The sequence below is a fragment of the Brachyistius frenatus genome, unplaced genomic scaffold (assembly GCF_029030835.1).
Source record: "Brachyistius frenatus isolate BFR_SWC_R1_liver_20210118 unplaced genomic scaffold, ASM2903083v1 Contig_149, whole genome shotgun sequence".
Classification (NCBI taxonomy): Eukaryota; Metazoa; Chordata; class Actinopteri; family Embiotocidae; genus Brachyistius; species Brachyistius frenatus.
Window position 1 is genome coordinate 739,069 of NW_027210748.1, and position 18,639 is coordinate 757,707.

Below are 18,639 nucleotides of genomic sequence, written 5' to 3' on the forward strand. Positions count from 1 at the left end.
TTTTTTTCAACAATCCTTGAAGAATTATTTTTTCCAATAAGGGTTCTTTGGATTGAAAAAAGGTTATTAATGGAATTCTTAATCCAACAAACAACCCTATAAATATCCTTATTCAATAAAAACGGTTCTTCAGAAGCAAGTGGTTGTGGGTAAAACCTCAGCCCATCTGGTAGAACCCTTATTTCTAAGAGTGTATTATAGACAACCTGTTGTTTATTTATACATCCCAACTGGATTATATTTTGAGTACGCCATCTGAAGCTGTCTGTGAGACAGCTACATACATTTTTTTGTAACTTCATGCTTCAGTAATTTTTTTTCTTTTTCTTTTCTTCCACAATGTTCTCAGTGAAAATTCCGGTCAATCACAAATAACACAAACTGCAAGAGACCATTTTAATATTGTGAGTGATTGATTGGTACCAGATAAACAGCGATGGCGGCTCCCAGTGACCAGCCGCAGTAAACGTCCACGGGGTGGTTTCTGAACTGGATGATCCTGGTTAACCCGGCCAAGATGGCCAGCATGACGAAGGAGAACACCAGCAGAGGCTTCAGCAGCTTGGCTGATTCTGTCAGCACTGTGTTGAAGTACATCTGAAACACACAATTTCAAATGAACCACGAACCATGAATGTTGGTTGGACATTTTAGGTGACCTAGCTCAACCATGTCTCATTTTTTTCAAATGTGTAAGTGTTGTGAGCACTTACTGAGATGTAAACTGCAGCGAAGGCAGCCAGAGTCGCGTGCTGGGAGGGGAAAGATTTCCTATAAAGACAGAAAGAAAGGAAGCCAGTGTTCTTTATGCTAATTATTATGTTCAGACAGCTCAGGACGATGCTGAATATTCATCTGCAACACCAAAGTGACTTTCATAGAAACATTAAGGCGCGTGTTTGTTTGTGTGTGTGTGTGTGTGTGTGTGTGTGTGTGTGTGTGTGTGTGTGTGTGTGTGTGTGTGTGTGTGTGTGTGTGTGTGGTGGCAAATCTTCCCAAACAGGTGTTTAATAAATGCCGTGTTTGCAGCACAAATACTTCTAAAGCATGTCAAGGTTATGAGGTAAAGTTATAAATATATATATATATATATATATATATATATATATATATATATATATATATATATATATATATTCTACTGAAAATACAGTGTATGACATACATTCATTAATGCATAATGATCCAGTATGAGTTCACAGCCCATTGTTTTGCTCACTAAAATGATTTAATGGGTGGCAGTCAGTGGGTCATATTTCATGTGTAAATGATGTCAGACAATGCACACTGCAAAAACGGAGATAAAAACAACAGTCTGTTTAATGTGTTTACACATTTGCATAAATAAATCTCTCCATAATAATATTGTTTATGCAATAAAGATAAAATACATTTATACAGAGAATTTGGTGTTTCGAGATTTAACTAAAAAAAATACTCTAAAAGTTTTGAGGGAGATGAAGATGACTAAGATGTCTGCTATAGATATTTCACAGTGGACCTGCCCAGCAGTCTGGTGTGCGAGGAGGAAAAGAACATTCTGTAATGTTTTCGTTAAGACTGTTGTCTTATCAATGTTCAGGCATCCAAACTGTTTGGATTGTGTGATCTTGTTCAGCAATTTGGTAAAACACAATATTTGTGTCATTTTAGAGTCTCGGCTATCTCGTGGAAACTGCAGTGTGCACTTTACAAAAGGGAACAGCTTAGTGTGTAGTAACACAAAACGGTGGGTTGACAAAATTGTATACAATTACATACAAACAGTCCAATGCAGCATTCACTCCACTTTAATAAGGAGGTCGTCTGAAGCCACAAAATGAGAAAACAAGAACAAGTGCTAAACAATGATTTCTGCCTGGTTGTCAGTTCTCCATAAATGAACTTTGGATTGGAAAGCTTGCTCAGAAACTAGAAAAACATGCCAGTGAGGGCTGGAAGATAAAATGAAAATATTACATCACAAACACGAAATCACATTCACAGCTGGAGCATCAGCACTTCTCGGTTTATTAGGATACTTTCAGTTGATTCAGCATGTATATGTAATATTCATATTAAATGATATCAATACAGCATACCTGACATTTTCAACATAAATGTTAAATAGAGGTTATTTTTTCATCAAAGAGTTAGAGCAACATGCTTCAAAGTAACTGTTTTGTTTAATCAGTTGTTTTCTTCTCCTCTCAGCCTCCAGATGTGTGTTTTTTTACTGTCTTAAGTGTGACTGTATCTTCCCTGTTTGTTCCAATAATCTGAGCTATTTGAGTGACATGTCATAATGGTCTGTGTCACTTCCCAGAAATGCATCATACAAGCGCATAACAGTGATGGTATTGGCGCCGACCCTAATGTGTGTTATTCTTTCTTCCAACACAGGTGCATACTAGATTAGACTATTTTTATGTGATAATGAGACCCACTCAGCTGCTTACTCCACAGTAATAATAAGGTAATAACAAGGTCATATTTACAGTGCCCAGTGAGCTCTTAAACTGTGGGCAAAATGATCACAAGCATATGTCTGATTCATTATTGATGAGTACAAGATCTGATGGGATGGTACTGCGTTACAGTGGTTAGCACTGCCACCTTGCTGAAAGGGTTCCCTCTGCTGTATATGCTCTCGATTTTCTCCCACATTCAAAATCTATGCACGTGGCTAACTGATAACTCCTCGTTGCAACATCTACGCGTTAGCACCGTGACACACCGGCTATCTGCCCAGCGTGTACCTGACCCAATGTGTGCCCCACAGCTCTGCAACGAATAAACCGATTTATATATCAGATAGATTGATGAATGATTGATGAAAAAGTTGAGAACAGGTTTGTGTTGAGCAAACAATATGCTTTGCTAGAGGACACAAAATTTCCAACATTATTCAAATCCATTGAAGGCTGACAAAGGAGTGCGCAGAGCTGAAGTGGCATTTTCAGCAGCGTGCAGCTTCAGCTCTAAGAGGCTGGAAGCAGCAATGGGATGCACAACAAGCAGCTTTTCATCAGACGATGACAGCAGAGTACATAACACACATAAGATATCACAGGAGCTGCCGTGCCCTCCATAATGTTTGGGAGAAACCCATTTTCTTATATTTGCCCATGTGCTCCACCTGGTACATGAAACCAAAATATACACTTTTGTTTTCACTCCCATTTTTTATGAACACCTCAGACTTCTTTAATGCACACAAAAGCTTTACTACAACCAAATTATGTTCGCAAATGTGTTCAAATCTGTGTTAGTGAGGGCTTCACCTTTACCAAGATAGTCCGATAATCCATCCACTTGAAGTGTGGCACATCAAAACGCTGATCAAGCATGTGATTACTGAATAGGTGTACCTGGGTAGGTGTTCAACCCGGCTGAAGTAAACCTACAGACCCGTCTCTCTTCTTCCGTTTCTTTCCAAAACTCTCGAACGAGCTATCTTCAATCAACTCTCCTCCTATCTCCACCATAATAACCTTCTTGACCCTCACCAGTCTGGTTTCAACAGACCACTCAACAGAGACTGCCCTCCTTGCTGTCTCTGAGCAGCTTCATGCTGCTAGAGCAGCCTCTCTCTCCTCTGTCCTGATCCTTCTTGACCTTTCTGCTGCATTTGACACAGTGAACCACCAGATCCTTCTTTCCTCCTTCAGGACCTCGGTGTCTCAGGCTCTGCTCTTCCTGTTCTCATCCTACCTCAACGACCGCACTTACCGGGTAACTTGGAGAGGATCTGTGTCTGAACCTTGTCCTCTCACTACTGGTGTACCTCAAGGCTCCGTCCTGGGTCCCCTCCTCTTCTCTCTGTACACCAAATCTCTCGGCTCTGTCATTCACTCACATGGCTTTTCCTACCACAGCTATGCTGATGACACCCAAGTAATCCTCTCTTTTCCCCGATCTGAAACACAGGTAGCAGCACAAATTTCTGCCTGTCTGACTGACATCTCTCAGTGGATGTCCTCACACCACCTAAAATCAACCTCGACAAGACTGAACTGCTCTTCCTTCCAGGGAAAGACTCTTCCACCCTCGACCTGACTACTACCTTGGACAACTCCGTGTTAATCCCCAACCCTGACTGCTAAGAACCTCTGTGACACTCGACAGTCAACTCTGTTACTACCAACATCACTGCAACAACACGTTCCTGTAGATACATGCTGCACAACATCAGGAGAATACATCCCCTTCTCACTAAGAAGGCGGCGCAGGTTCTGGGCCAGGCTCTGGTCATCTCACGTCTGGACTAAGGTAACTCCCTCCTGGCAGGTCTACCTGTTAGTGCCATCCGACCTCTGCAGCTCATCCAGAATGCCGCAGCTTGACTGGTCTTTAACCTCCCTAAATTCACTCCCACTGCTCCGCTCCTCTGCTCCCTTCACTGGTTACCAGTAGCTACCAGCATCCGTTTCAAAACATTGGTACTTGCGTGCCGTGCTGTGAACAGATCGGGTCCAGTCTACATCCAGGACATGGTCCAACCCTACATCCCAGCCCGCTCCCTCCGCTCTGCATTGGCCAATCGGCTTGTTGCTCCCTCACTGCGAGCTAAACACTCTACAAAATCACGACTGTTTGCTGTCCTGGCTCCTAAATGGTAGAATGAGCTCCCCGATGACATCAAGACAGCGGAAAGTCTATACATCTTCCGCCGCAAATTAAAAACACACCTCTTCCGACTTTACCTGGAATAGGTAGCACTTTAGTAGCGCTTAAAATGGCACTTACTTTTAGCACTTTCTAGTTTGGCTTTCTTGAAGAAATTGTATTTTCTTGATTCTTGTTGTTCTGGGTTTGTACCCTCATGGTTGAAATGCACTTATTGTAAGTCGCTTTGGATAAAAGCGTCAACTAAATGAAATGTAATGTAATGTAATGTACCTGGGACTCTAAAAGCTGTAGTTTTAATAATACCACAGAAGTTTTGAAAGAGCCTGCAGGAGACTGACTGAATATCCACCGCAGCTGTTGCCCATGAATTGAATGTTAATTTCAACAATAAGCACTCTCCAACCGCATTTCAGAGAATCTCTGGACCACGTGTTACCACGGCAACCGAGGACTGCAACATCCGGTGGTGAGTATGCAAATGCACACCCATGGCACTTTGCAGAAGACATACTGCAATCACAGTATACCGTTGTATTAAAATTGTTGGTTATCATAACATGTACTAGTGCTTATTACCGGTAAAAAAAAAAAAAATGCAATGCCTCCACCGTGTGTTTGTCAAACTCGACCGACTATCTTCACCCACCAAAAAGTGATGAGAACGGGATAACTGGATATCTTTACAATGAGAACGAACATCCAGTTTGCAAATAATGTGGACGCAAAGTGGCGGCCAAAGAAAGAAACTGTGATGGGGTTCAGCCGCAGCTCAGACAAAACTAAATCAAAAAGTTGCAAAGGTAAGTCAACGGTGTCTCAACTCAGTAGTTGTTACCTTCTCTGTAACCAGGCTCACACTGACTCCTCCATCCTGAGGAGGCCCCTTTAAGTGGAAAAGCCCCTCCCATCAGGCTAATTGATTACAATAACACACAATAATGAAAATATTTCAACCCAGAGGTTACCATTCATCTGCTTACTGCAGAAAAACAAAACAGAAAAAATGATATACATATTTCCTTAACTGAGCCCAACGAATAACTCTCAATAAAAAAAAACAGATAAACCTGTCTTTATAATCAAAATTGTATCTTTAATAAGTGGCCGTCACATGTTGATTAGCCTCCACCTCAGTTTGAATGGGAAGCCCCGGGAACGGACACAGAGGTCAGCAGACCTTCCTTAAGTGCCCTGCATTGTAAATTTCTGTTAAAGCTACCAAGTGTGCTAAATAATCAGTGTGGAGTGTGAATGGACTGCGTGTGTGTGCGTCTATGTGTGTCTTGAACGCTCCTTACGCGGTCCGTGATAGGCTGCTCCGTCACAGAAACCCATCAACCATCTGAGGAATCCCTCCGTGCAGATCAAAGTATGTGTACTGTTTCTGCCACCCGTTTTCATGGCAAAACGTGAAATAGAAACGCCGGTCCACTACAGCCAATGTGAAATAGCCACGCTTTGGCCTGTCTGGGCTGGAAAACAAAACAAAACAAAAACCTCAACAAATATTTTGTCACGTCCTGGATTCAAACCTATTCGTCTTGCATGGCCTCTGTGACTAATGCAGTCTGTGGCTGATGCAGTCTGTGACTAATACCACGCCCCCCCCCCCCCCCACACACACACACACACACTACCACCTCCTCCCTCCTCCCTCCTGATACCGAGAAATAAACGTCCTTTATTGCCTCTGTTGTGGGACCTTGGTTACATGATCCTGCGTCACATGACATTTACGTGGGTGTAAGTTTCATGATTTCAAAACGTGTTACTGTCACGCCTAGACAGGCCAAAATGTGGCGATTTCACGTTTTTTACTGGAGTTGGCCGGTGTGTCTATTTCCCTCTTTGCAGCTATACACAGACACCTGTGTTGTCTGTTATCTGTATCTGAACGAGGACGGATCCTTATGATTAACGTTGTCTGCCTTCCTGCGGTAGAAATAAAATGTTTGTGTTTTAATTATCGAGTTATTAAAGCCGGGAAGTTCATAACTGCCATTATATTTCCAACCTTACAGAAGTCATGTTTCCTCGACCTTCAATGGAATGAGTGCATTTGCTGAATGTGCTGCACTTGTGAAACTGCGGGTTGATTCATCCTGAAAACGTGTGAACACTTTTGCTGCTGCAGTTGACTTCTACTTGCTGCTTGTTGAGCTGCGCTCGCACTGCAAAGTTTCAGTGCAGTAAGCACACAGTTCCTCGTTTATATGCTTTATTCACGTTTGTGAATTGACCTGGATATGAAGCGTCCATAGCGGAAAAAATGATATTGTCTCTGAAAAGAAGAGCCGGCGCCCTCTGCTCTGCTCTCCTCCTCTGGAGAACACTGTGTCCTGTAAGCAGCTCACTGGTCAGTGGATCTGAAGCTGTAGGCTTCAACTCATCGCTTCACATTCAGCTCATGTTTAATCTCCCAGTTGTCTGGTATTCAGCTGATAGGCTACATTACGTTTGTAACAACGGATTATGTCATTTTTACTCACTCACTGTGTTCCTAAATTATTTTTGTAACTTGCACAAATCTAATTTTAGTTGCATATGCGAGTGATTTACTTTCACTGCAGAGCCCTGACTAATAAGATCTGGAATGTACGCTGAAATTACATTTATTTTAAAACTGTGAAGGCAAATGAAAGAAAAAAAGGGTCTTTGCCCAAACCATTATGGAGGATTGAAGGCTTGTGTACTGTAAATAGCAATAAATATTACTCTGCGATAATCTAATAATAGTCAATAATTTGCATTTGAACCACAAGTTGATTAAAGTATAACAGAACTACTATTAATTAGGCCTCACTTACTAAATGCTGAGTTGTATCTACAATCCTACAACAAACTTTTTCAGTTCTCGTCCAGAGAGCAACAGTAGGAAACCAAAATCACGACACATCACTTCGGAAATAGAACATTTTACATATAAAAATTCCACAGTGGAACAAAAACAGTAGTGTCCATTTACTGCGGAATGAAGCGCTGAGTGTCGAGGTCTGTGGCAACAGATCACACCCTGTGTGTGTTTATGCAAAAAAACACACATTAAAATACTCTATACAGACACGCATAACCTCAACACACACACACACACACACACACACACACACACACACACACACACACACACACACACACACACACACACACACACACACACACACACACACACACACACACACACACATCTTCCGACACACTGACTCGTTCGCTCACACACCCTCACCTCCCAGCGTTGATGAGCCCCACGTCTTGTCCAGCACAAATATCGTCCAGAATAAAAGCCTCGTCGCAGGTGGACATGTTAATGTGGGTCAAGTTGGGTTTGCAAACATCCAGCCAGTAGGGAGTGTGTTGACCGGTGGACAGCTGCAGGATGTCGGTTATCAGCGCTGTCACACACAGACCAAAAATATGGACGCCTGCGGAAAAAAAAAGGATGCATTTATCACAGTGAGGGCCGAAAAATCGTATTGTCATTGTTACAATATGAGCAATCGTATATATAATTTAATTATATGTCAGCCAACAGTTTATGTTTGACAATCATGTTGCTGTAAAAGCAACATGTTTCTACTTGTGTTTTGGGCATCTTGCAGCCACTGACAGGATGTATATCAGCAGCTGTGGGTGCAGTGGATGTGTCCTCCCACCTATGAAGCGTACAGCTCTGCGAATGTAGGAGTTGAAATTACAGCCTGCAGCGTTGATGTTGGCCTCAGTCTGTGTGGCGGATGACCTCCTGGACAGATAACAGTACAGGATGGCCTCGCCAATCAGAATCTAAACACAAACAAAGATAAAGAAAAGGGTTGGCAAAGCAGGTTTTTATGTCACCTCATGAATTTGTCTCACAAATCAACTGGCATTAAATGCCACTGCAACATACTAATATATATTGCTAATATATTAAAATGTAAAAATGTACCAAAACCAGAATTACCACCTCATGGTTGGATGTTTCAGCAACACAGTCAAAAGGCAGTTTTCATTCATGTCTGGCCAAACTATACACTATTATGGGCTTGATTTACTAAGATCTCAAATAAAGGGTACTAAATTGCGTGTTCCTTCCAAAAGTTTGCAAAAATGTTTTGCACCCGTTTTGCAGGTGATTTACTGAGTAATTGCGTCATTGAAATCAGGTGCAAATCGCTGTATTTAAATGAGGGGTTTGTGTGTGTTAAAGTGATTCCAGCAATGGAAAAAGGAGCGACTGCAAAAGGAAAAGGAAATCTGATGCCATTGACATTAAGAAATATAAGTATAACAAGAACAAAAACACTATATTGGACATGATTAGCAAGAAAGTCAATACTGTGGGGAAAATAAAAAGGCTTAATAATAAAACGTTGGCAAATAAAAGAGGAGGACGGTGGATGATCTTTCTGTGATGAGCAGGTGAATTAGTTTCATTCAGTGCCTCGCGAGTGCTCGTGAATCTTATGAAGCTACCTGTGAATTCTGCGGGACACATTCAGGACCTATGACAGCTCACCTGAATAAAAAGAAACTATAAATTTCATAACATAACACATTTTCGATTCAACAGCACAGAAGGTTTTTACAATCATTCAGATCCAAGGTGGACAAAAGATCAGAGTTCAGTTCATGATCAAATGTAAACATTTAAAACATGAATATGTTGCTGTCACAGTGAAGTTGACCTTTGACCTTTCGGATACAAAACATCCTCAGTCATCACTTTTTGGACATTTTGTAGCAAATGAAATCTTCAGCTATGGCCACAAACATGTTTTGTGAGGTCACAGTGACCTTGACCTTTAAATCTAATCATTTTAACTTCGAGTCCAAGTGAACCTTTATCCCAAATTTGAAGAAATTCCTGTAACATATTTGTATTTTTTTTGGGTTCATGAGAACGGGATGGACATGAGGCCACAGTGACCAACAATAATGTAATCAGTTCATTCCTTAGTCCAGAGGTAGATTTGTGCCAAATATTAAGAAATGTCCTCAAGGCGTATGTGAGATATCAAGTTCAAGCTTATGAGACAGATGTGAGATAACTATGACCTTGACCTTTGACCACCAAAATTGAATCAATTAATCCATTAATGAGAGTGAAAATCTGTGCGGAATTTGAAGAAATTCCCTTCAGGCATACTGGAGATATTGCATTCATAAAAACGGGGCAGACGTCAGGTCTCTATGACCTTGACCTTTGACCACCAAAATCAAATCAGTTCATTCTTGAGACCACGTGAACGTTTGTGCTAAATTTGAAGAAATTCCCTCATAGTGTTCCTGAGGTATTGTGTTCACAAGAATCAATCAGACAGACAGGCAAATGAAAATACAGATGGTAAACAGGTAAACATAATGTTCCCTAATTCACCAACAACTTCTTAAGATTTTTTTCTGAAATTTGATCTTAAGAAATGTCCTCAGAAAAACTCTACATCAGATTCACGACATGTTCTTAAACCCCGGATGTGTTTAGACCTGTGTTCTTATATTGATGAATCTCACGGTCGTTGTAAATTGAAAGCGCATGCCAGTTGTAAACCATAAAAGGGCATGAGACTGCAGTGCTGTGTGCACACAAAGTCACAGAAAGTGAGGGAGAAAAGAGTTGAGAGAAATGTAAATAATGCCAACAGACGGTGGAGCAGCAGACTTCAAGAGAAAGAACAACTCCAGGTTCAGGAATTTACAGTATTACATGGCTGTGGAGTTTTTCTGCTCTCTATCTTGACAACACCTTTAAGTTCAACTGAAAAACAAAAGAAATTCCTTACTAAGAGCTGAATGCAATTTCACTTCACAGACGGCATTTAGTTTAGTAGAATTCGAGTTAACATGGATAAAATGGCTGGTTTACTTCTATTAGATGTTAGTGTAGCTACACTAGATAAGTAAAATGATTTATCTCAGCGTGGTCAAAATCCTGCAGCATTCTGGGAACATTGCTGAATCAGCAACATGTCGGAGACCAACTCCAACTCTGGGAAGATGGATTTCCCATTGCAAAATTATTTACGATATTTGTCTTCATTTTGATGTTAAAAATTTAACTAATAGCACTTATTATTACTACTAGTCAGATAGAGGAGGAATGTTCGGTCACCTGGTGAAGTTATGGTTAACTCATCATAGCTACTAGTTCATGCAAATATGACTTTTATCTTAGTGTCGGCCACTTCCCTGAGAGCAGTCAGTGTGTTAGTCACATGTGGATGTTGCTGGGAGGTCCAGTGTGGAGGCTCAAGAAGTGGAGGTTTACTTACAGTGGCGGTGGGAATGGCAAAGGCCAAACTGAAGAGCAGCGGCAGGGGACAGACTTCCTGTCTGGGCCGAATGTACGGCAGAGACAGACTGCGGTCATTACAACTGTACCCAGAATGGACCGGCTGGAAAATATCCGTCAGCTCCAGAAAATAAAGACTGACAACAGAGGAGGCCAGGATGGGGAGCTGTAGGAAAGAATGAAGACCGACACAAAATAAATGAGAAATCTGTTCTGTTATATTGCAGTGTCAGCATAATCACAATAATCAGAAGAAAAAAAAAACACTCCTTTATTTGATTTTTTTTCTTTTTGATGGAAAGGTTTACAGAAATCAGAAAAAAATGAGGTAACAAAGTCGAATAATTGGACTAATTTGATTAAGAAAAGTGTGAGGGCTGTGCTCCTGAGAAATTGACTGGTTTCATGCCAAAATAAGAGCAGTATTGGGTGATTTTGAGTCCTCAGCTTGAGGACCTGCCAACAACTTTGGTAAAAATTCATCTGAGTAGGGAAGAGCAGGTGTCAACGACGATGGCTAACTCCAATATAATCAGTCAAGGAAAATATGTCTCGAAAAATGCAAGTCTTAAATCTTGTTAAAGTCCTTAATTGGAGCAATAGTTTTCAACAAGACTGCGCCGTGTCTACAGAACAAATAATACTAATAATACTGGTAGCATGGCTAACAATGACAATGCTAACATGCTGATGTTTAGCTGGGATAATGCTTACAAAGTTCACCAACTTAGTTTGGCCTGTTCATAATTTGCTAATTACCACTAAATATCTGAGGCTAATAGGTATGAATTAGTTCAAAAGGTAAGCAAAAATTTAAAATTGTGATGCAACTAGATTAAAATTTAAGGGATAATCAAGTGATTAGAAATCATCCTCTGAGGGACAGAATTGAGTACACAAAATATCATAGCAATCCATCCTACTGCTGCTGAAAAATGTTACATTTAACCACAAATGTTATTTCTATTAATGAAGGAAAATAAGAACAACCCAGGTTTCTCTCCAGCACTGTAGCCAGGATGATAAAGACTCATAGCTCTGTTGAGCCTTCAATTACTTTTGCTCTTAGTAGTAATGACCTTATCAGCTTCACAAATTAAATTGTAACTATCAAGGAAAAAAATAATCACATTCATCTTACAGCTGTCACAGGTGTATCATCAGGTACAGACTGGATTCACACCACTTTTCCCTTATCGATCTGAGCCAACTCCAACAATCGCTTTATTTAAACCATCACAATGTATTTCAGACCCCAACAAGACCACTGAAGGAGGCTTACCTTTAATTATCACATTCATATTAATAAATTAATAAATCTTTATCAGCAGTCTACACACCACAGGCTGCTTAAAAAGTATTGATCAACGCATCTTATCCAACGACAGACCTGTATCCAATCTCCCCTTTATTTCTAAAATCTTTCAAAGAGCCTTCAATTCAATCAAGTATGTGACCTTCTCCTGGTTTGATTGAAGAATTTTTCACCAGGATTTAGAGTAGACCAAAAACAGCACTGATGGAAGTTACCAAGAGTTTTCTCATTGCTTATTACAGTGGACTATGTCTCTATACTTGTACTGCTAAATCTTAGTGTTGCATTTTACACCATTGATCGCAACAGAACGGAACTTTTAAGTGTTTAAGTGGAACTTAACACTGTGCTGTTTTAAATCCTATTTATCACATAGACTCCAATTTGCTCAGGAACCAATAGTCTATATTCATATTTGTATTTATATTAGAGGAACTGCAGCCTGGATAATTTTTTTTATATGGGCTTTAAGCACTATCAGACTCCAGATTAGTTGAAATCCTTACCAACTATTCTATGCTATAGTATAAATATGAGTAATCTGATCAGAATCTTTCATTTCAGAGGACGGACAACTCTGATCGTTGTCTGATTTCTTTAATGGAATAATCTATCAATCCCTGTTTTTTTGTTTTTTTTCTTGAAGTGTGTAACCGTTCAGCCATCTGACGGACATACAGTAAAGAACAATGGTGCACCTCTCTCTGTATCCGTTTACCTCATATTTGTCCAGTAAGCACGGGATGCACGCAGCTGCAATGCCGATACTCCCCTAGGCCTAATAGCCATACTAATAATTACTGTATGACACTGCAAACTGGCAGATCATATTCAAAATGATGCCGAGCCCATGTCGAGTATCATCAGCTTCAAACAAATACGAGTCACGATATAGGTCAGTCGTAAAACTGCTCCCACACTCTTGAAGAGACATTAATCATCAGCACCAGACCTGAGGTTTAAAGCTATTTTTGAAACCCAGACTCCTAAAAATTGTGTTTTATAAAATCAACAGTACTGGTAGACGAGCCCAGCGTGCTCAGACCCAAATTGTGTCAATAACTGGGTCTGGGCATGCTCCGTAGGGAATTGTTTGCAGCCATTCCATCCAGTAGGGTTCATTTTAACCAAACATCATGCGCTGAAACTGTCCGACACTGCACTCTCTACAAAAGTATTTTTACCTGAGCACACCACCACCATGATGAGGCGCTGAGCGTTTGTTCTGCGCTCAACGTCAAACGCTCTGTTTTTTTTCTGGTCACCAAGAGTTTAAAAATTAAATTTTGAAATGCTGCGCTCGTCACTGCCAGTTTTTACCCAGCCGTCTTATCGCAGTAAAGGAGGGCTGCAACAAACCCGCTTAACCACTGATACTGGTCACTGATTGGTCCGACAGTCAGAGTGGCTGAGCGAACACTGATACAAGCAGCATATCCGGACTGTAATCACAGGGAAGAAAAAGAAGCTGTGAGCAATAGTCTGGTAGACAGGGATTCAACAACCCACTCTCTATTTGCTTAGCTTGAGAAGAGGGACATAAGAATACATATAAGATATTGTATTGTGTACAGAATTTTACTTTGGTCATACAATAATAAACGGTGTTGTTGTTTTTTTGTTTTTTTTAGATGTTTTGAGTTTTCATGTAATATTATCAGCTTTCAAATCATTTTTATGGCATATGTTTTTGTTGCTGCTCAATTTATTTCCTGGTTTCTGTCAAGGTTTTGGTCTGTGTGCCTATTTTAAGTTTAGTTTGTCCTCTGGGTCTTTCACTCATCCCACCAGAGGTCTCCTGTGCGTCTGTTCCTTTCGTTCTCCAAGCCTGCTCTCAGTTTCCAGTTCCCAGGAGAGATGCCCAGCATCCTAACCGTCTCCCCCGCTGTCCCCTGCCGAGTCCTCTGCTCCTGCTTCAGAGTCGCCTCCAGCGTCCCAGTGGGTCAATGCCACCATTCCAGTTCCTGTTCCTGGGCAGGTTGACGCTACCTCCTCTGGCATCTCCCCTGCAGAGTCCACTGCTCCTGGTTCGTAAGCCTCCGGTCTCTGACTGGGTCTTCGGTTCCAGTCCCCAGCCATTTCTGTTTCTAGCGCCCAGTCTGTTTGAGTCGTATGTCCAGCCTGTTTCAGTCCAGGTTAGCTGACGCCTCTCAAGTTCCTGTGTCTGCTCCAAGTGGCCGGCTGTTGGCCACCAGTCTGTCCTCCAGTCTTCTGCCTTCCCTTCTCCGAGGGGTGGTAATTCACATGTGGTTCATCCCTTTCCACTACAGAGGCAAGATGGCCACCGCTGAGTGTGTAAAGTGTCCAGTGTTGTATCTACATTTTTGAACTGTTTTGAGTGCATCATCCAAGTACTTAAAGTGCACTGCTTGTTTCCTTACTTGTCAGTGTGAACACATTTATGCACTCAAAATTCTGAGTGCTAGAACATAAGTATACCTCAGAAATTATCTGGAACATCCTGAAGCAACATGTTAATGTTAAAAACAAATGATTTGCTATCAAGATCTCAGGATGATCTGCCCTGAACATTATTTTCCAGTAAGTAAGTATGCCTGCTAATTTTCCACACGCTTAAATATCCGTGTTCTGCCTTTATCCTCACTTAGGTCACTTCATCTCGATAACCCTATGTAACAACCCTGGTGTTGTTAGCTAAAGTCACTCCTTCTTGTTAGTTTTCTGGAGGTCCATCTGAAAATAATCCCTCATTCATGAGAAAATAAACTTCAAAAAGATGTGTCTTTGGAGGCGTGTCTGTTTGATTGACAGATCAGTTGTGCAGTCAGGCTACGGCTATGGGGGCTCACAGTGATCATGTAGCAATCTCAACAATGAACTTCCCCCACCAGATACTTTCTTGACAGCATGTAAAAACACTGTGCTGCATAGATATTAGCCTATTGTCCTCATTTACTGACCTAAACTACACACAACTGCTGAAGCTGCAAGATAGAAAAGTGTGCATAGATGTATACGCAGCCATTATTGTTACATCATGTACTTGCACTATATCATACATAGCTGATCATAAACGATGATAATTTTTTAAGATGTATCAACCAAAGCCTTCAAGGCTACTGTGCACAGAGGAAGGAAGGCTGCTAAGGATGTTTTCCTCCTGTTAATGTCTGTAGCCCTGAACACACAGATATAAAAATACACTCCATTCAGAGAGCCATGTTGCCTAGCAGCCAGTTAGTATGTAGGATGATGTGCCAGTGTGTGAGATAGAAACTGTGGAAAGAGCAGCTTTGCTGGGGAAAGAAAGAGACAAAACAGATCCTGTGATCAATCCCCAACGTTTTTTTAGCCTTAAGCAAGGAAATATTCTGCCCCATCACTCAATGCAACAAATATTAATGTGCATTTCTGTTTTCTCACCAAGCTTCAAGATATCGTGGAAATGCAAAAAAGAGCCTAACCTGAAACTATATGTAACCTTGCGCTCTGTATCATGTTACAATGGCAACAATATTTTTTTAATTGAATATGGGAATCGGGGCGCCAATTTGGTATGTTTTGCTTGTTTGAGTGAGGTCAGGCAATACTTGGAAATGAGGTGAAGGTCGGATAAGCAGAGGTGGCAACTTGGAACAAATTGATTAACAAAGAAGTGAATACAATAAAAACTGTAATGTTTAGTTATGTACTGAAGCAGCATCAAGGAGGATTGTCACTGATTTTTAATACCAGCGCTCAAGCGCAGGCTTCATCATGGTGTACAGGTAAAGCATAACAACACCTACGTTACTTCCTCTTCCACCTATGCTGCTCTAACTCACAGCGCCACCCTGTGGCATAATGCAGGAAAGAACAATTAGTAACTGAAACAAAATATCCCCTCCTGAAGGATTGCTCTCCATTGAGCAGCACCATATCATGAAAAAGTAAATGTTTTCTTTCTGTCATCTGAGGCAGATAACAGCGTAACAGGTTTAACAAAAATGTGCTCTGCATTTCTATACTATATCTGTGCAACATTTTTCGCAATAACTTACTATCGTTTCCAACAGAATAAATCACGTACAGTATTCGGTGTGTTTCATTTACCACAAGGAACAGTATGAACAGCTGTGTTAAGTCTGATGAAGTCTTTAAGCCAGTATGGTGGCTTGTGTGCTCTAACAGGATGGGATGAAGTCCGAAGAACATTTCCAGGCTCACTTGTTCCTTCAGTACCAGTCCATGACTGAGCTGACAATTTAAGAGATACACTGGGTACTGAAGCCAAGTGGGAAGCATAACATGTTTTCCCATCATCAAGGACGTTTTGGGCTAGGACACACTTGCGTTTTGATCCCGATGGCTGCAGAGAATTTCGGATGCTGCTTTAACACATGCACTGGGTTTCGCACCCTTACTCTGTCCCCTTCTCTGAATGGAATGGAGCGCACGCTCACCATCTGAGGTCACAGTACTTTTTTATGTAAGCAATTATGATGGCAAAGGGACACCCTGCCATGCATCTCATTATCCTGTGCTGTTGGAGCCAGAAGAGAGAAAGTCAAGCTTAGTTCTCATCTTGTTGCCGTGCATCAGTTCCAATGGAGATGCATAGCGTGTGGTTTAGAAGGTATACCTGAAGAAAAGCAGTCGTTGCACATTTCCGTGGTTTGTTTTGGAGGATTGCAGCCTGAACGCAACCCTTGAGAACTCTGTGTAACCTATCGGTTGCACCATTGGAGGATGGATGGTACACAGAGGAGCAGATGTGAGTGATCACTCTTCCCTGGAGAAGTGAGGACAATACAGCAGCAGAAAATTGTGGTCCAAAATCAGCGACCAAAGACTCCAGGTTTCCGTAGCATGCGAAAATGCTGCTGAGGAAATCAAGGACTGTTTCCATGGTAACAGATGATGTGAAAGCAACTTCAAGCCACTTTGTGTAGTAGTAGAGTAGTTGAAGTCCCAAATTGCAGTTTCAAAAGGTCCAACAATGTTCAAGCGTAATTTGATCCAGGGGGCCTTACATAGAAGGACAGGTTACAGTGGTGCCTCAAAAACTTTAGCTGACTTGTCTGAGCTTTGAAACAAAGAACATGCAGCTACCTGAGAGTGCACCAGTGCATCAATACCATGGACCCAATACAGTTCCCGCAGACGCTGCTATGTTCACACTAGGCCCTGATGTCCTTCATGTGCTAAATCAGTGAGTGTGCAACGTAAAGACTCAGGTCCAACCAAACGTGACCCTCTGAACACCAAATTGTCACTGAGACAGTGGCTGCTGACAGCAAAGCCACAAGTTCAGGTTCAGTATCCGCAGTGAGGGGAGAGGCAGCAGGCAGAGGTAAACGTGAGGAGGCAGTTGGCTGTGTGGTTCAGAGATCCAGCGCGGTGCACAACATAAATGAAACAAAGGAGGCGTGCAGACCATTGTCCAATACGCATCCCTGCTCGATCAGTCCTTTTTTCCTAATGCAATATGGATTCCTACAAACTCCAAACAGTGGAGTAATAGTGTTCTTGTCCCTGCCTCTGACCATGCATTTCCACATGAACTGATAACGAGGAGGTAATTATGAAACATCCTCACCTATGTCTTGAACAGAATCACCGGCTCTCCTGGGCACGGCACAGAAAGGTCCAGGAATGGCATTCACGGCCATTTTCACTCAAAAGCAGTCGTAAATTTGTCTCATCGCCAGTTCGTAATGTTCAGTCGTATAAAGAAGCAGCTTCAGGTAGGATTGTCACCAATTTTTAATGTCATAGCTCAAGCACCGGCCTCATCATGGCATACAGGTGCAGCGTAACAAGTCTCTTCCTCCTCCAACTATGCTGCTCTAACTCACAGCGCCACCTTTTGGTTTAATGCAGAACAGAACAATCAGTAACTGAACACAACAAAAACGCTGGTTCCTGGGTAAGTAAGCCATTTGAGCAAAGGGTGATGATGGTGCAAGAGAAAAGATTGGAGGCAGACGCAGAAGAGATGCACGTCACCTTCAGCTTAGGTATGAAAAAGTGAGTGACTGACATCCAAGTGAGCCGGCGCATTAAGGAAATGATAGCGAGGGAGTTTTTTCTCCTTTGTTAAAGATGCCACTGACAGGTACGTTGTCACAATGTTTAATGAAATGGGGAGAAAGAAGAATCAGAATCTGATCCCTGAAATAAGCGCCATCGTTGATCAAACGGAAATAAGATCCCAGGACCTCTGAAATTAGGGGATAGAGCAAAGGACAGTTGGACAGTTTTGAGAAGTTGCAAGAAGTAGAAATAACTAAAAATATATATTTTTTTTTGTGGGGACAGCTGTTCCCGGAGACTCCCTTGTCTTTAGATGCTCGCTTAAGTGGGAGGAGGAGGAAGGAAGGGACTCACTTTTGAACCGGTGGCTTCTACAGGTGGATGATTTTCCATGAGTGGGATCTCGGATGTTGGACGGTGGAGTTTTTTGCTGGAATGCTCCTGATGGCGATTGGCCAGGTCTGTCCTT

General features: G+C 41.6%; 1 protein-coding gene across 1 annotated transcript in view; it reads right to left on the minus strand.

Annotated features, from left to right (window-relative positions):
- Positions 1-18,639, minus strand: part of plppr4a (phospholipid phosphatase related 4a) — a 49,551-nt gene that overhangs the window by 25,044 nt on the left and 5,868 nt on the right. Inside the window, exons 2-6 of the mRNA XM_069715894.1 lie at positions 10,860-11,045; positions 8,262-8,391; positions 7,835-8,030; positions 714-771; positions 424-597 (exon numbers count right to left, since the gene is read on the minus strand). Of these exons, the coding sequence (XP_069571995.1) occupies positions 424-597; positions 714-771; positions 7,835-8,030; positions 8,262-8,391; positions 10,860-11,045 (744 nt within the window). The remainder of the gene's footprint in view (positions 1-423; positions 598-713; positions 772-7,834; positions 8,031-8,261; positions 8,392-10,859; positions 11,046-18,639) is intronic.